This window comes from Chiloscyllium plagiosum, chromosome 1, assembly GCF_004010195.1.
Source record: "Chiloscyllium plagiosum isolate BGI_BamShark_2017 chromosome 1, ASM401019v2, whole genome shotgun sequence".
NCBI lineage: Eukaryota > Metazoa > Chordata > Chondrichthyes > Orectolobiformes > Hemiscylliidae > Chiloscyllium > Chiloscyllium plagiosum.
Window position 1 is genome coordinate 29,958,228 of NC_057710.1, and position 15,116 is coordinate 29,973,343.

Sequence of the window (15,116 nt, forward strand, 5' to 3'; positions counted from 1 at the left end):
TCTGGCGGCATACTAGTTGGTCACTGTTCATTGTATAAATTGATTGAAAATCCAAGTGGACTATTCACTATGCGACTCAATCATCAAGACTGACTGAGATGGAGAGAAGTGCATTTTTTAGGTCGCATGGCTTATGACTAATTGTGCATTGGAATGTACTATAGTATTAATATACATACTATAGAATCAAAAAGTAGAACTGCATTAGTGAATAAACCACTGTTGCTCTAGTCTCACTGAAATGGTGCACCATGGTTCTAAAGTTCTGAACCTTGAACTCATTTATAAGAAACATGTCACATGGAACCATATTGCATAACTTGACTGAGTATTCTTGTAAACATAAGCTTACTGAATTTGGAAATCTGATTTGCAGTTGTTACTGTCAATGTTTAAGGTAATAAAGCAAAACAGAACAAACAGCAGTCCATCTTTCATTTTGGCACTCAGAATAATCAGCAGTCAATTTAACACCAGGTATTTTACATGCAAAATACAGCTTCCCTTACTATGTTATAATTGTTATGAGAAATGCTTACTTTTCAATGCCAGTTTTTCTTAGCATGAGATTTATCAGCTCAAATGTAAATTGGAGTCGAAAGAGTAAACACATGCAACTAAAAGAACATGGTTCAGATGCCCAAATTATTTTCAGACAGGAACAGTGCAAACAGCAGGAGTCTGGATTGGATTTTAACTCAAATTACTAACTAGTGATAAATTTTACAGATTTTAAATACGCCATCTTTTTACCGAGTGAGACACTATTCCAATGGTCAGAAAGGCTTAAGAACATCATAGACTGGAATTGCATGTCAGCACCATGAGGAATACTGATGCTGCCTCTCCATGAGAAGTGCCCAGAAATTAAATTTTTCAATGGGCAATTCCTCTGCGGCTGGGAACGTCCAAAGAATACATAAAAGGTGGAGATTTTGGAAGGTTCCAACCCATTTATGGTTAATAATTGCCCAAGAAATGTTAGAAGATTGAAATTCAATACAGTTCCTGGTTAACTGTTAAACTGACTCCCACATCCCCCTCACCCTGCTGCACTTTACCCTACCCCTTAATCCTCTGAACTTCGCAGCACACTGACTACAGCAAAAGGGGTATAATTTCTACATTGATTGCCTTTGTTGCTGGATTAGAGGATCCCTATATATATTTGTAACAAGATGTTCCCATTTAGGAATCCTCAATGTAGAAGCCATCTAAAAGGTAAATGAACACATTTTAATCCGATCACTGATGGAAGTAAGATTCCAACATTTATCGTTATATCTGGGCCTTATTTACATAGTGCCTTGTGTCACTCAATGTCATGAGAAATTTGGAATGCTGATGTAAAATTTGTCAAAGGAAACTGCAAAGACACTTTCTTCAATCTTGGAAGATTCAGGTTGATTTACAATTGCTTCAGATAACTAGATACAAAATTACAATTGCATGTTTTGACAAAGGGATCACAGATTATTTCCATAAAAAGAAAGTCCAAATATTGAGTATATCATTAAGAAAATGAAGCAAGGCGTTCAAAGCGTCTTAGCCAGAATTTAAGTATATTGTCCAACTGATTACAAGTCGAGTTACAAAGTCATGTAGAATGATTACATGCTTATGTAACAGCTCCTCTTCCTCTGCGGATCTGAATTATTGGAATATAATTTAATGAAAGATCCCAACTTTGTGATGAGGAAGTAGGTGGGGGTGAAAAATGGAGAAGAGAGACAATCAGAGTAGAAGCTGTGGGGATCATTGGGAAAAGTTTGAAAGGTTGGTAACAGAGGCATATCTTGAGGAAGCATCTGAAGGGCAAAAGACATTGCAGGGAAAAATTGGCTTGGAAACAGATCTAGCAAGAGAGTTCCAGATACTGAAGGCTCTGTCACTGGTACGGCAGTAGGGGACAGCAGAAGTAATAAAAGGGAAAGGGGTAGAGTCAGAATAGCAGAAGATGAAAATTAATAGGTAGATCTAAAAACAAATCAGAGGTGTGGGATACAAGGTCATAGAATGATTTGCAATCCTTAGCAAGAACACGAAACTTATCCTGTTTGGGCCAGTAGATAGCGAGCAGCAATTACAACAGAAGAGATATAATGGATCCCAAATGTGGCTATAAACAAAGATATCCAAAACCTTTTGCCATTTTGACCCCATTTTGAGGTTTGAAAATTGTTATGCCCTCTAGGTGGGAACAAAGAGGGAAAGTTAGCCTGTGAAAGTGAGGAACTGTCTGCTAGAGGGGAATGTAGCTGTTATAATTTAGAACTCCACAGTTGCTAATTGCTGTGGGGTCGTGACCCACCCACTTTGGCAAGCCTTGGATAAGGTTTTGTGGGCCAAAGGCCACGTTAATGTGAGTATTGTTCTATGTTCTAAGGGTCAAACATATATCAACTTTATAAAACATTGATTATACCTCAGAAAGAATACTGTGAGCAGTTCTGGTCACCACACTCTCAGAAGGACATGATTGCACTGGAGACAGTGCAGAAAAAAATCATCAGGAAGTTGCCTCGGATGAAAAGTCTCAGCAGGAGGAGAGACTGGATAGGCTGGGTTTTCAGCCTTGGAGTCGAGGAGGCTGAGGGGAGATCTGATTGAGGTATACAAAATTATGAGTGGCATAGACAGGGTAAATCATGAGAACCTTTTCCACACAGAAGACGTGTCTAAGACCAGAAGACATAAGTTTTAGGTGAGTTAAGTAGTTGACTGGCAATCCAAGGAAACATTTCTTCATCCAAGAGTGGTAGAAAATAGAACATGCTGCCCAAACAGGATGGTGGAGGCAACAGTTAAGAAGCATCTTAAAATGTCAGGGCACAGTAAGATATGGACCAAGTGCAGTTAAATAATATTTGTGTAGTGGGTGTTTGTTGGGGTGGAATAGACATGGTCAGCCTAAAGGCCTGTTTCTATGCTGTTTTATTTTATAATATAATCCTTTTCCCTTTGTTAAAGATGTCTCACTGGAAGTACTACCAACCACTTTTTAAAGCAATTCTTATGGTGTTCTTCTAGACTATGACAACAGAATCGTTTGTCATTTGTTCATCATCATTTGCATTCCTCGACTGACATGTGAATAGGCACTCAATGTCACATCACATATTTGTATGCACAAGGGAAGTCAGAGCAATGTCAGTTGAGACAGGAGGACAATCTTTTGACTGACACACACACACACACACACACACCCAACAAAGTCAGATTTTACAAACCTAATGTCTTCCTTCTCCTTTTTGCTTCCCGACCAGCACCTACCATATCCAGCTCTGATATATCCAGCAACTAGAACAAAATAAATAATAAAATTGTAGGTATTTTTGGGAATTGAACCTCAACATTTCATCCAAAATCAGACATCAAATATCATCAGTCAGAAATGTTGACATTTTTCAAGTTCAGAAATCCCTTTTTATATCATTCAAATGATACAGCCAACAGATTTGACAGCAGCAATGAAGTCATTGAGAAACAAGTAGAAGTACTGCACGGATCAGTGCTGAGTCCTCAACTATTTACAATCTATATCAACGATCTAAGGTATTAAGGGATATGAGCCAAAAGGCAGATGTAAGGAGTTAGGCCACAGATCAGCCATGATCGTGTTCGTAGCAGGACAAGCTTGAGGAGCTGAATGGTTTATGCTGTTACTATGATTTGGATTTGGGTACTGAAAGTTGTCAAATGGAGGTAGAAAATATGGAAAGGAAGAGAGAGATTAAGAGAGTGGGCAAAAATTGGGCAGATGGAGTACTTCTATCCATTCCAATTTATGCATCTTTGTAATTCAGCACACTGACAGTAATGAACAACTATTCCTCAGACATAGACACACTGAAGCACTTTCGGTTAGCATTAACATATAGGGCTGGAGAAAGGAGACCAAGTAAAAATTCAGATTTTTCCGACAGAGCTTGTAATTACAAAATAAATGCCTTGTCATCTTAGGAAACTTTGTTGCTCTTTGTTGGAGGTGGGGGGTGGGGGAGGGTGGAGACAGAGAGAGAGAAAAAAATGGGTGATAGCATGTGTAAAGATATCAGATTTATGTCAAAATCAGTACCTTTGAATTAATGTATTTGTAAGCACTGTTCTTCTTAATAATGAAGAAAGTCCCCAAACATTTCAATCCAATTCCACATCAAAAAAAGAACATTTACAAATACATTAATTCAAAGGTACTGATTTTTCACTTAGAAATAAAATGAGATTATTCCTGAAAGTGTGGCAACCTCAGCTGTTCAAAACTAATTCCTCCAGGAAATAAACGCTCCATACAATGTCCACAAAATGAGCAACTGACAATGAATAAAGTCACATTCAAGATCATAGCTTCAAAATCCCAAAATACCTCAACTCATTATTAACAGTCTCCAAACAGTTGAAATATACAAATTCTGCAACTGACTAATCTCACCTTTACACCTCTCTCCTTGCGCAAAGGGGTCCGAACAGCCATTGGTGTTCTGTTTGTTGATGGACTGAATACACTGGGAGTAGTGGGGCTCCGGAAGGGAGCTTGCTTTGGAATCCCTTTGAGGGGAGCTATGTAGTTAGTTGTTATAAACATACGAAGTCCACAAGTTCATTTTTTAGGGAAAAAAAAGCAGAATTTTTAGCTTAACCATTAGGTGCAAAACAGGCGTTTTTTCCAATAATAAAATGTTCAAACAATTACTCGAGACAATTAGCATAAAACTTTCACGTTTTACATCTGTCATTCTGTCAAGACACATTAATACATTGACGATTAATTGAACTATACTCCAATAATATTAGAACATACTAGTGGTATCGAGCTTCTTAACCAAACCTCTCCCTTTGGCTAAAGGCACTCCTGAGGTCTTTTTGAGCTGCTGTGCAGTTTCTGTTGCTGAAAAGCAATAAAATATATTTATTGAAAATTATTTCCTAAAGGAGGTTAAACATCAGAGATAGAGACAGACATTTTACCTATGGATGGAAGAATTGAAAAATTCCTGAAACAGTTAATATAATCTCAAATAAAAACTCCAAGGCCGGTGATCTCTGAAGTAACTTAATGCACTAAACAGAAACAATACTGCACAAAATTTAGTTAAAATATTGGTCATAGTCCAATAGGTTTATTTGAAAGCACCAGTTTTCAGAGTGCTGCTCCTTTATCAGATGGTCCGAAAACTAGTACTTCCAAATAAACCTATTGGACTATAACCTGGTGTTGTGCGATTTTTAACTTTGTAATTCCAGTCCAACACTGGCACCTCCAAATCATGACTACAAAATTCATCATTTTTCACAGAGGCAAATACAAAAATAGCAGTAAATACAAAGAACTACTCTGTCCTTCAACCTAAATAGTACATTGTATGTTATAAGTTATCGAAGGAGCATTTCTCAGGCTGCCTTTTTAAAACAAAAATATTTTTTCCCCAATTTTTTTCATTTTCATTTCTTCCACTCCTATAATGCCAATTGTTACTTGGGTACAGTACAATAAGCACAGTCAGCTCTGCAGCATCACATTCAAGTAACCCACCTCCTTTTTATTTACTTGATGTGAAGTGAGCAAGGGGATGCCATGGCCTACTGGTATTATCACTGGATCATTAATCCAGAGACCCAAATCCTGCCATGGCAAATGGTGGAATTTGAATTCAATTAAAAAATCTGGAATTACAAATCTAATGACCAATCCATTGTCAATTGTTGGAAAGCCTTATCTGGTTCACAAATATTCTTTAGGGAAAGACTCTGCCATCCTTACCTGGTCTGGCCTGCATGCAACTCCAGACCCACAGCAATGTGGTTGACTCTTAACTGTCCAATTGGGTTGGGCAATAAATGCTGGCCAAGCCAACAACACCCAAAGCTACATTGATTAATCATTACAACACAGGAGGCGGCTATTAAGCACATCAAGTCCATTTATTGCTTACTCCTAGTTGCTCTGAATGCATGAATAGATCCACCACAATTTGGAGCTGGAATTGTGTAGATTGCAGTAGGTCCCCTTTTCTGCAGAACATTAAATAAACAGTCCAAGAATTACTTTCCAAAATCATTAATGGCTTTTTATGGTCATTATTTTTGCATGTTATCGTGCAAATCATCAGATTTACTGGAATCAGTTTCACAGCTTGGCATGGAGATTTTAACTAACAAGTAGACGAACACATCTTAGAAAGAGAGAGTAGGTAATTTGAGCATTTAAGCTCTACCACTCAGTAAAGTCATAGCTGATCTGGTTGTATTCTCAGTTCCATTTTCCTGTCTAAACTTCATAACACTGGACTTTCTTGTCCATAAAAAGTTCAACTCAGTTTGAGTAAATTTGAAGATCCAGCCTTTGCTATCTCCATCCTCTACCCTTCAGAGAAAATCTTCAACCCCATCTTAAAAATGAAATCTCTTATTTTTAAACTACAACCCCTAGCTATAGTTGCTTTCAGAAGAGGAACCATCCTCCTAGTAACTATCCTATCCATTCCCCTCAAAATCTTAAATGTTTTAATCCACTCAACTCTCATTTTTCTAAACTCCAATATATGTAATCATAATCTGTTTAACCTTTCTTCGTAAAATAAGCCCTTCATCTCAGGAATGTACCAAGTGAACGTTCTCGGAGCTGCTACGATAATTTTGTTTCAAAGAAGGAGACCAAACTGCAAACAGTACACCAGATATACTCTCAGCAATGCAGTACAGTGCAGTAAAACTTCTCTATTCATGGATTGTGTTCTCTTGTAATTAACAACAACATTCAATCTACCTTCCAAATCATTTATGCTATCTGCACACTAATTTTGAAAGATTCATGAACCAGGATATCTAAATCTATCTATTAGATTACCCACAGTGTGGAAACAGGCCCTTCGGCCCAACAAGTCCATACCAACCCTCCCAGAGTAACCCACCCAGACCCATTTCCCTCCGACTAATGCACCTAATAGTATGGGTAATTTAGCATGGTCAATTCAACTGACTGGCACATCTTTGGAGTGTGGGAGGAAACTGGATCACCCGGAGGAAAACCACAGACACAGGGAGAATGTGCAAACTCCACACAGGCAGTCGCCCGAGGCTGGAATCGAACCTGGGTCTCTGGCGCTGTGAGACAGCAGTGCTAACCACTGAGCTACCATGCGGCCCCATTCTGCACTCACTCTCCATTTACAGAAGATACTGATGTTCTACTCTTCCTGCCAAAATGACAAGCACACACTGACCCAAATTATACTGTGGCAAAATCCTGGAGTTCCTGTCCTAACAGCATTGTGTGTCCACCTGCAGCAAACGGATCGCATCAGTCCGAAGCAGCAGCTCACTCTCATCTCAAGAGCAAATAGGGATGGGCAACAAATGCTGGCCTAGCCAGCAATGCTCACATCCTATGAATGAATAATAAAAAAAAACTGTGCCACATTTTTGACCTCTTACCTAACTAGCAACTCGTTGTAGATTCTCTCTCCTAGACAACTTACTTCCTGATTTTTTTTTTCCTTTATTCATTTACTGGATAAGGGCATCACTGGCTATGCAGCATTTATTGCCCATTGGGCAATTAAGAGTCACATGTAGGTCAGACCAGGTAAGGATGGCAGTTTCTTTCCCTAAAGTACATTAGGGAAGCAGATGAGTTTTTCCGACAATGGATTCATGGTCATAATTAGATTCTTAATTCCAAATATTTATTGAAGTCACACTCCACCATCTGGCGTGGCAGGACTCAAACCTGGGTCCCCAAAATGTTATCTGGTTCTCTGGATTAACAAGTCCAGCGATAATTACTAGACCATCGCCTCATCTTGCTCTCATTTGCAAAATTAACTGCCATGCATTCAGTCCCCTTATCAAAATTATTCACATAATTATAAAGATTTGAGGACCCAGCACTAAAACCTGTGGTACTCCACTAGTTACAGTTTGCTAACCTGTAAAAGACTTTACAGTCTGCTTACCATTGGCTAACAATTCCTTTACTTATGTGAATGTTACTCCTAGACCATATATTCATATCTGGTGTATTAACATTTTATGTAATCCATTGTCAACTGCCTTTTAGAATTCTAAATACAATAATATGAAACATCTGTCCATTTCTCGCTACATGCAGTGAATGTTACTTTGTCAAAAATACTCAGATTAGGTAAACACCATGTCTCTTTCACAAAGAGATGTTCACTATGCCTGAGTACTGAAATAATTTCGAGGCTTTCTAGGTATCATACTAAAGTCTCCTTAATAATGGATTCTAGAACCTTATGTCAGATGTTAGGCTAAGTGGACAATAGTTTCCGGCTTTGTCTATAGAACACCTCAGGTAGTGAATTGGCCAGATTATTCAAAGTTGGCAGGCATTACATCAAAGCAATAATTCTCCCGTCAAACATCCTCACAAATTCATTTTCATCAGAGATTGCAGTATAGCAACAAGTACTCTTCACTTATTTTATTCTATCTCTAGCTCAGGAATGAAAACAAACCTCAAGCCTTCTTGTTTTTATGCTTCAATTCTATTCTGGGTAAAAGACCATTAGACACTCTTACAAACTAGGTTCTGTGTGTATGTTATATTAGTTCTGTTCCTTGAGTCACTTACATTTTTGCAACAGTTCTGCTCGAAGTGTGGCACTTTTGGGTTTTCGCTTAAGCTGAAAATGCTTCACTGGGGGGGTGAGTGGTCCCACAAGAGTTGTCAGGGCATTTTTATTCAAATACTGGCACTCCAAAGGCAACATTGCAGAGGCTTCACATTCATTAACTGATTAGAAAGAAAACATACTAAATAAAGGAGATAAGACCCAGTGTTAGTCAAAAACATTTTGAATTAGAATCATAAACGCACAACACAAAAAAACCCATAAGGTATAGGAACACAATTAGGCCTTTAGCCTGTTGAGTCTGCACCACCATTCGATCATGGCTGATATGTTTCTCAATCTCGTTCTCCTGCCTTCTTCACATAACCCTGACTAATCAAGAACCTATTTATGTCTTAAATACACAATGATGTGGCCTCCACAGCCCTCTGCAGCAATGAGTTCCACATATTCAGTAGCCTCGAGCTGAAGAAATTCTGGTCGTCCTTTCACTGAGGGGCTGTGCCCTGAGGTCCTAGTTTTTCCTACTAGTGGAGACATATTCTCCACATCCACTCTATCTAGGCCTCTCATATCCTGTAAGTTTCGATCAGATATCTCTCCCCTCCCTACCCCCCCAATACTTCAAAACTCCAGCGAGTACAGACCCAGAGTCCTCAGCCACTCCTCATATGGCAAGCCCTTCATCTCTAGAATCATTCTTGTGAACCTCCTCTGGACTCCCTCCAACGCCAGCATAACCTTCCTTAGATATGAGACCCAAAACTGGAAAAAGAAAGGAGAATTAATATTTCAAGCCCAATAATCCTTCTTCAGAACATGTCTGCTCTGAGGAAAGGTCACTGGACTTGAAATGCTCACTCTCTTTTCTCTCCAAGGTTCTACTAGACATGCTGAGATTCACCTGAAAATTCTGTTTTTGCTTCAGATCTTCATTGCCACTACAAATAAACAAACAACTGTGGATAAAGAGCCAGGTTTGGGAGTGAGTGACAGCAACCTAGACCGCACAACCAGCAGGATAAGGAGGGGCATCGTATTGATATGAACGATGTCCAATGCACATACAGTGGAAAATAAGTGACATCTAGTTAACATACCATTGCGTACCATAGTACCAGTCATTTAAATTGGTGGAATAGCTCAAGGGGCTGAATTGCCTATTCCTACTCCTAGATCTTACATATGTTGATCCAATTAGAAACCGAATACATGACATAAGGTATAAAAGAGAGGAGATGAGACATTGTGGATTTTTGTCAGAGTTCAGTCTTAGAATGTTTAAGACCAACTTTTCCCATGTACACAAATAAATGATTAGATTCGATTCCAAAGTGTGGAAACAGGCCCTTCGGCCCAACCAGTCCACACCGACCCTCCGAAGAGTAACCCGTTCAGATCTATTTCCCTCGGACTAATGCACCTAACACTATGGGCAATTCACCTGACCTGCACATTTTTGGACTGTGGGAGGAAACCGGAGCACCCGGAGGAAACCCACGCAGACACAGGGAAAATGTGCAAACTCCACACAGACAGTCACCTGAGGCTGGAATCAAACCTGGGATCCTTAGTGCTGTGAGGCAGTAGTGCTAACCACTGAGCCACCGTGCTGCGCCTGATCATAACCTGAACCAGAGGTTCCTGATGAATTGTTGAATTGAATCACAACAGGTCTATTCCTGTTCAGATTAGCCTGGCTGTCAATAGTGCAAGTCTTGGCTTGGCAACTGCGAATAATATATCAGATACCAGGGTTCTGAAATTAACAGAGGTATCCAAAATTATACATGGTTTTGATAGAGTGGACAGGAAGAATTGTGCCCATCGCTAGGAGGGCCAGAAACCAGAAATTGAGAAAAAAATCACAACAGGTAAGGTTGGGGAACACATTATTTTATTTTAATATGCAGTGTATAGCAATCTGGAAAGTAGCCTGAATGGAATGCAATCAGAATGGTCAATAATCTTTTAAAAATGAAAGTGAAAACATACTTAAAAAGTAGAGATTCTGTATACCAGTATTGCACTATGGTATCACAGCATGCTATTTTATTTAAAGAAATTAAGTAGAATCTAAACGTTAGAACCGTTTAACTGAATTCAGACACCCTATTTTTTAAGCAATGGTTTTGTTTTCCTTTAAAGTAAATGTAAATAACCTCGATTAAATTGTCAAGTTTTGGGAACCTAGTGGAAGTGAATACTGAAGTACCTTTTTCTCTGAGTTCCCCAAGAATTTCTTGCAGATTCTGATTGTGTTCCTCAAGTTCAAGATTGAGAGAGCCAGTTTCAGGGAAGGTCTTTAGAATATCTGCCACCATCTGAACCCAAGAGTCAGTATCCATTGCAGCAAGGTGAACAATTTCAGTCAAGGAACTTTTCATCTGCAAGACAAGTAGAGATATGTCAGAGGAATAGAGGTCTACAGCACAGAAATAAGCCCTTTGGCCTACTGTGTTTGTGCTGGTCAAAAAAAAAACACCTAATTATTCTAATCCCATTTTCCAGCACATGACCTATAATTTTCTATGCCTTGGCATTATAAACATACTTATGGTGATGAGTCAAACTCGGAAATGGGAGCTCCACAGAAAAAGGTTCTCAACATCAATATAATAGTGAAACTATATAATAGTCATACAGATGCATACCACAGAAACAGACTCTTTGGTGCAACTTGTCCATGCCGACCAGATATCCTTAGCTAATCTAGTCCGATTTGCCAGCGCTTGGCCCATATCCCTCTAAACACTTCCTATTCATATATCCATCCAGATGCCTTTTAATGCTGTAATTGTATCAGCCTCCACAACTTCCTCTGGCAGCTCATTCCATACATGCACCACCCTCTGCATGAAAAGGTTGCCCAGAGGTCCCTTTTAAGCTTTTCCCCTCCCACACTAAACCTTAGCCCTCTAGTTTTGGACTCTCCAACCCCAGTGAAAAGACCTTGTCTATTTATCCTATCCATGTCCCTCATGATTTTGTAAAGCTCTATAAAAGGTCACCCCCAGCCTCTGATGCTCCAAGGAAAACAGCCCCAGCCTATTCAGTCTCTCCCTATAGTTCAAATCCTCCAACAGCTGCAACATGACCTCCCAACTTCTATACTCAATGTTCTGATCAATAAAGGAAAGCATACCAAACACCTTCTTCACTATGCTATCTACCTGCGACTCTACTTTCAAGGAGCTACAAACCTCTACTCCAAGGTCTCTTAGTTCGGCTACACTCCCCTAGGACCTTACTATTAAGTGTATAAGTCTTGCTAAGATTTGCCTTTCCAAAATGTAGTGCCTCATGTTTACCTAGATTAAACTCCATCTGCCACTCCTCAGCCCATTGGCCCATCTGATCAAGATCCCGTTGTAATCTGAGGTAACCTTTTTCGCTGTCCACTACACCTCCAATTTTGGGGTTATCTGCAATCTTACTAACCATACCTCCTACGTTCACACCCAAATCATTTATATAAATGACTAAAAGCAATGGACCCAACACCGATCCTTATGGCACACCACTGGTCACAGGCCTCCAGTCTGAAAGATAACCCTCCACCACCACCTTTCTTAAATAGTGGCACCAACGTCCAGTCTTCCAGCACCTTACCTGTGACTATCAATGATACAAATATTTCAGCAAGGGGCCAAATCACTTCTCTAGCTTCCCACAGAGTTCTAGGGTACACCTGATCAGGACCTGGGGATTTATCCACTTTTATTCATTTTAAGACATACAGCAACACCGCCTCTGTAATATGGACATTTTTCAAGATGTCACAAATTGTGAATAGACTATCATTCATGCTGTTTGTAATAAAAAGAATGAGGCAGAGGTGATGAGAAGCGGTTACAATGAAACACAAGCAAGTGGCAAAAAATAAAGCACAAATCTCAAATCAAAAACTAAATTCGTTCTGCAATGGCTTATCTTCTTGCAACTCTAGGAAACGTGAGATTATATGATGATTACATAGTTCCCTACCCCTAACCCATGTAGCTAGAAGAGCAGGTTTAGGCTTGATGGGTGAGGAGGAAGGGGATGAAACAGCAAACACAGCTGAAAGGATGGACTCACCATCCGTGACATTATAGTCCATGAATTCCTTGCACTTGCTGGGTGGTGGGGGGAGGAGATTAGGAGATACAGGAAACCACTGTCACTCCAAAAATATCATCTTTGCTCCAGCACAGCAATGCTGGAATAGGAGGCAGTTTGGATAGAGGAGAATGAATCCTGACAGTAATTGATGTTGACAAGGAATTCAGTTCAAGAATGGGCAAACCAGAAGTGTGCCAGATGTCATCATCATCCTCTGGAGTGGATGGTGGCAAGGGGAAATAATTATGAATTTACTTGAAAGTAGGACAACCTTGAGCAGACGGATAGCTGCAGCAGCGACCTCTGTTGGCCATTTTGTATCCTTACATTTGAGCCACATAAATTTTGTGAATTTAATAATATGGTTACACCAAGCAACATGTTATGTAGTACATTATGCTTATGCTATTTTTAGTTCAGTTTGAGCTTCACCAGGTTGACAACTCATTTTTGCCTGAAGTTGCTCCTGGCATGATCTCCTGCACTTTTCATTGAACCAGGCTGATCCCTTGACTTGATGGTAATAGTTTTTGGGAGGGTATGTCAGGTTGCAGATTGTATTGGAGTATGGTTCTGCTACTGTTGATGGCCCACAGCACCTCATGGACATCTAATTGAGTGCTGGATCAGTTTGAAGACTAACCTATTTACCACAGTGCTAGTGCTACACAACATGGTGCAAGGTATTATTTTTCCTTTATTCACTTGAGAGACTTGGGTGTCACTGGCTGTCCAGCACTTATTACCCTTCCCTAGTTGCCTTTGAGAAAGTGAAGGGGGGAACTACATTGATGAGACACCATTTAGCGTGGTGATAATACCACAGCGTGAAGGATATTCTCAAGGTGAATGCAGGACTTTGTCTCCACAAGGACTGTGCGATGGTTACTCTTACTGGTGCTGTGATAGACAGATGCATCTACAGCTGGTAGATTGGTAAGGATGAGGTCAAGCATATTTTGCCGTTTTGTTTGTTACCCACCTGCTACACCCCAAAATAGCAGCAGTGTCCCTTAGGATCCGACCAACTCAATTAATATTGCTGCTGCCAAGCCACTCTTGGTAGTGTAAATTGAAATCCCTCACCGAGTACATTCTGCACCTACAGCACGATCAGTGCTTCCTCGATGTGCTGTTCAATGTGGAGAAGCACTGATTTATCAGTTCAGTGAGGACAGTACACAGTAATCAACAGGTTTCCTTGCCCAATGTTTGACCTGACTCAATGAGATTTAATGGTGTCCAGGGTCTATGTTGAGGACTACCAGGACAACTCCTTCCTGACTGTTATACCACTGTGACACCACCACTGCTGGTGAGACTGGACAAATCCACAGATGGTGATGGTCATGTTGAGGATATTGTCAGGTATGATTCCACGAGTATGATTATGTCAGGGTGTTGCTGGACTCATGAGACAGCTCTCCCAATTTTGGCACGAAACCCCAAGAGGACAGTGCAGGGTCGACTGGGCTGCTTTCCCTTTGGCATTTGGGAAATGGTCAACAACAGGTGGTTTATCCGGTCTGATTTCTTTTGAGACTTTGCAGTGATTGTCACAACTGAATGGTTTGCTAGGCCATTTCAGAATGCAGTTAAAAGTCAACCACATTACGGTGGGTCTGGAGTCACATATAAAGTAGACCAGGTAAGGAGGGCAGATTTCCTTCCCTGAAGGACACTTGTTGAACCAGATGACAATTGACAGAAGTCGCATCATCATCATTAGACTCTTCATTCCAGATATTTATTGAATTCAAATTCCACTCTGGGTCGCCAGAACATTACAGAGTTTCTGGTACTCTAGGATATCCATTGCCTCCCTATTAAAGAAAATCTACTTCGTCCCACCTAGGAGGTAAAAATCAATATTAATTTAAATAAATCATATGGCCAATTTTGACGGTATTAGACAAGAACTTTTGAAAGCCGAGTGGGGGCAGACGTTCGCCAGTAAAGAGACGGCTGAAAAATGGGAAGCCTTCAGAAAGGAGATAACGAGAATCCAGAAAAAGTATATTCCTGTTAGCGTGAAAGGAAAGGCTGGTGGATATAGGAAATGCTGGATGACGAAAAAAATTGAGGGCTTGGTTAAGAAAAAGAAGGAAGCATATAGACAGAATAGATCGAGTGAATCCTGAGAAGAGTATAAAGGAAGTAGGAGTATACTTAAGAGGGAAATCAGGAGGGCAAAAAGGGGGCATGAGCTAGAATTAAGGAGAATCCAAAGCTATTTTTACAAAAACATTAAGGACAAAAGGGTAACTAGGGAGAGAATAGGGCCCCTCAAAGATCAGCAAGGTGGCCTTTGTATGGAGCCACAGAAAATGGGGAAGATACTAAATGAGTATTTTGCATCCGTATTTACTGTGGAAAAGGATATGGAAGATATAGACTGTAGGGAAATAGATGGTG

The 15,116-nt window shown here is 40.0% G+C and overlaps 1 protein-coding gene across 1 annotated transcript in view; it reads right to left on the reverse strand.

The window, feature by feature from the left end:
- nelfa (negative elongation factor complex member A) overlaps positions 1-15,116 on the reverse strand; it is a 77,304-nt gene that overhangs the window by 9,606 nt on the left and 52,582 nt on the right. The window contains exons 2-6 of the mRNA XM_043712769.1: positions 10,813-10,984; positions 8,597-8,758; positions 4,802-4,888; positions 4,433-4,560; positions 3,231-3,300 (exon numbers count right to left, since the gene is read on the reverse strand). Of these exons, the coding sequence (XP_043568704.1) occupies positions 3,231-3,300; positions 4,433-4,560; positions 4,802-4,888; positions 8,597-8,758; positions 10,813-10,984 (619 nt within the window). The remainder of the gene's footprint in view (positions 1-3,230; positions 3,301-4,432; positions 4,561-4,801; positions 4,889-8,596; positions 8,759-10,812; positions 10,985-15,116) is intronic.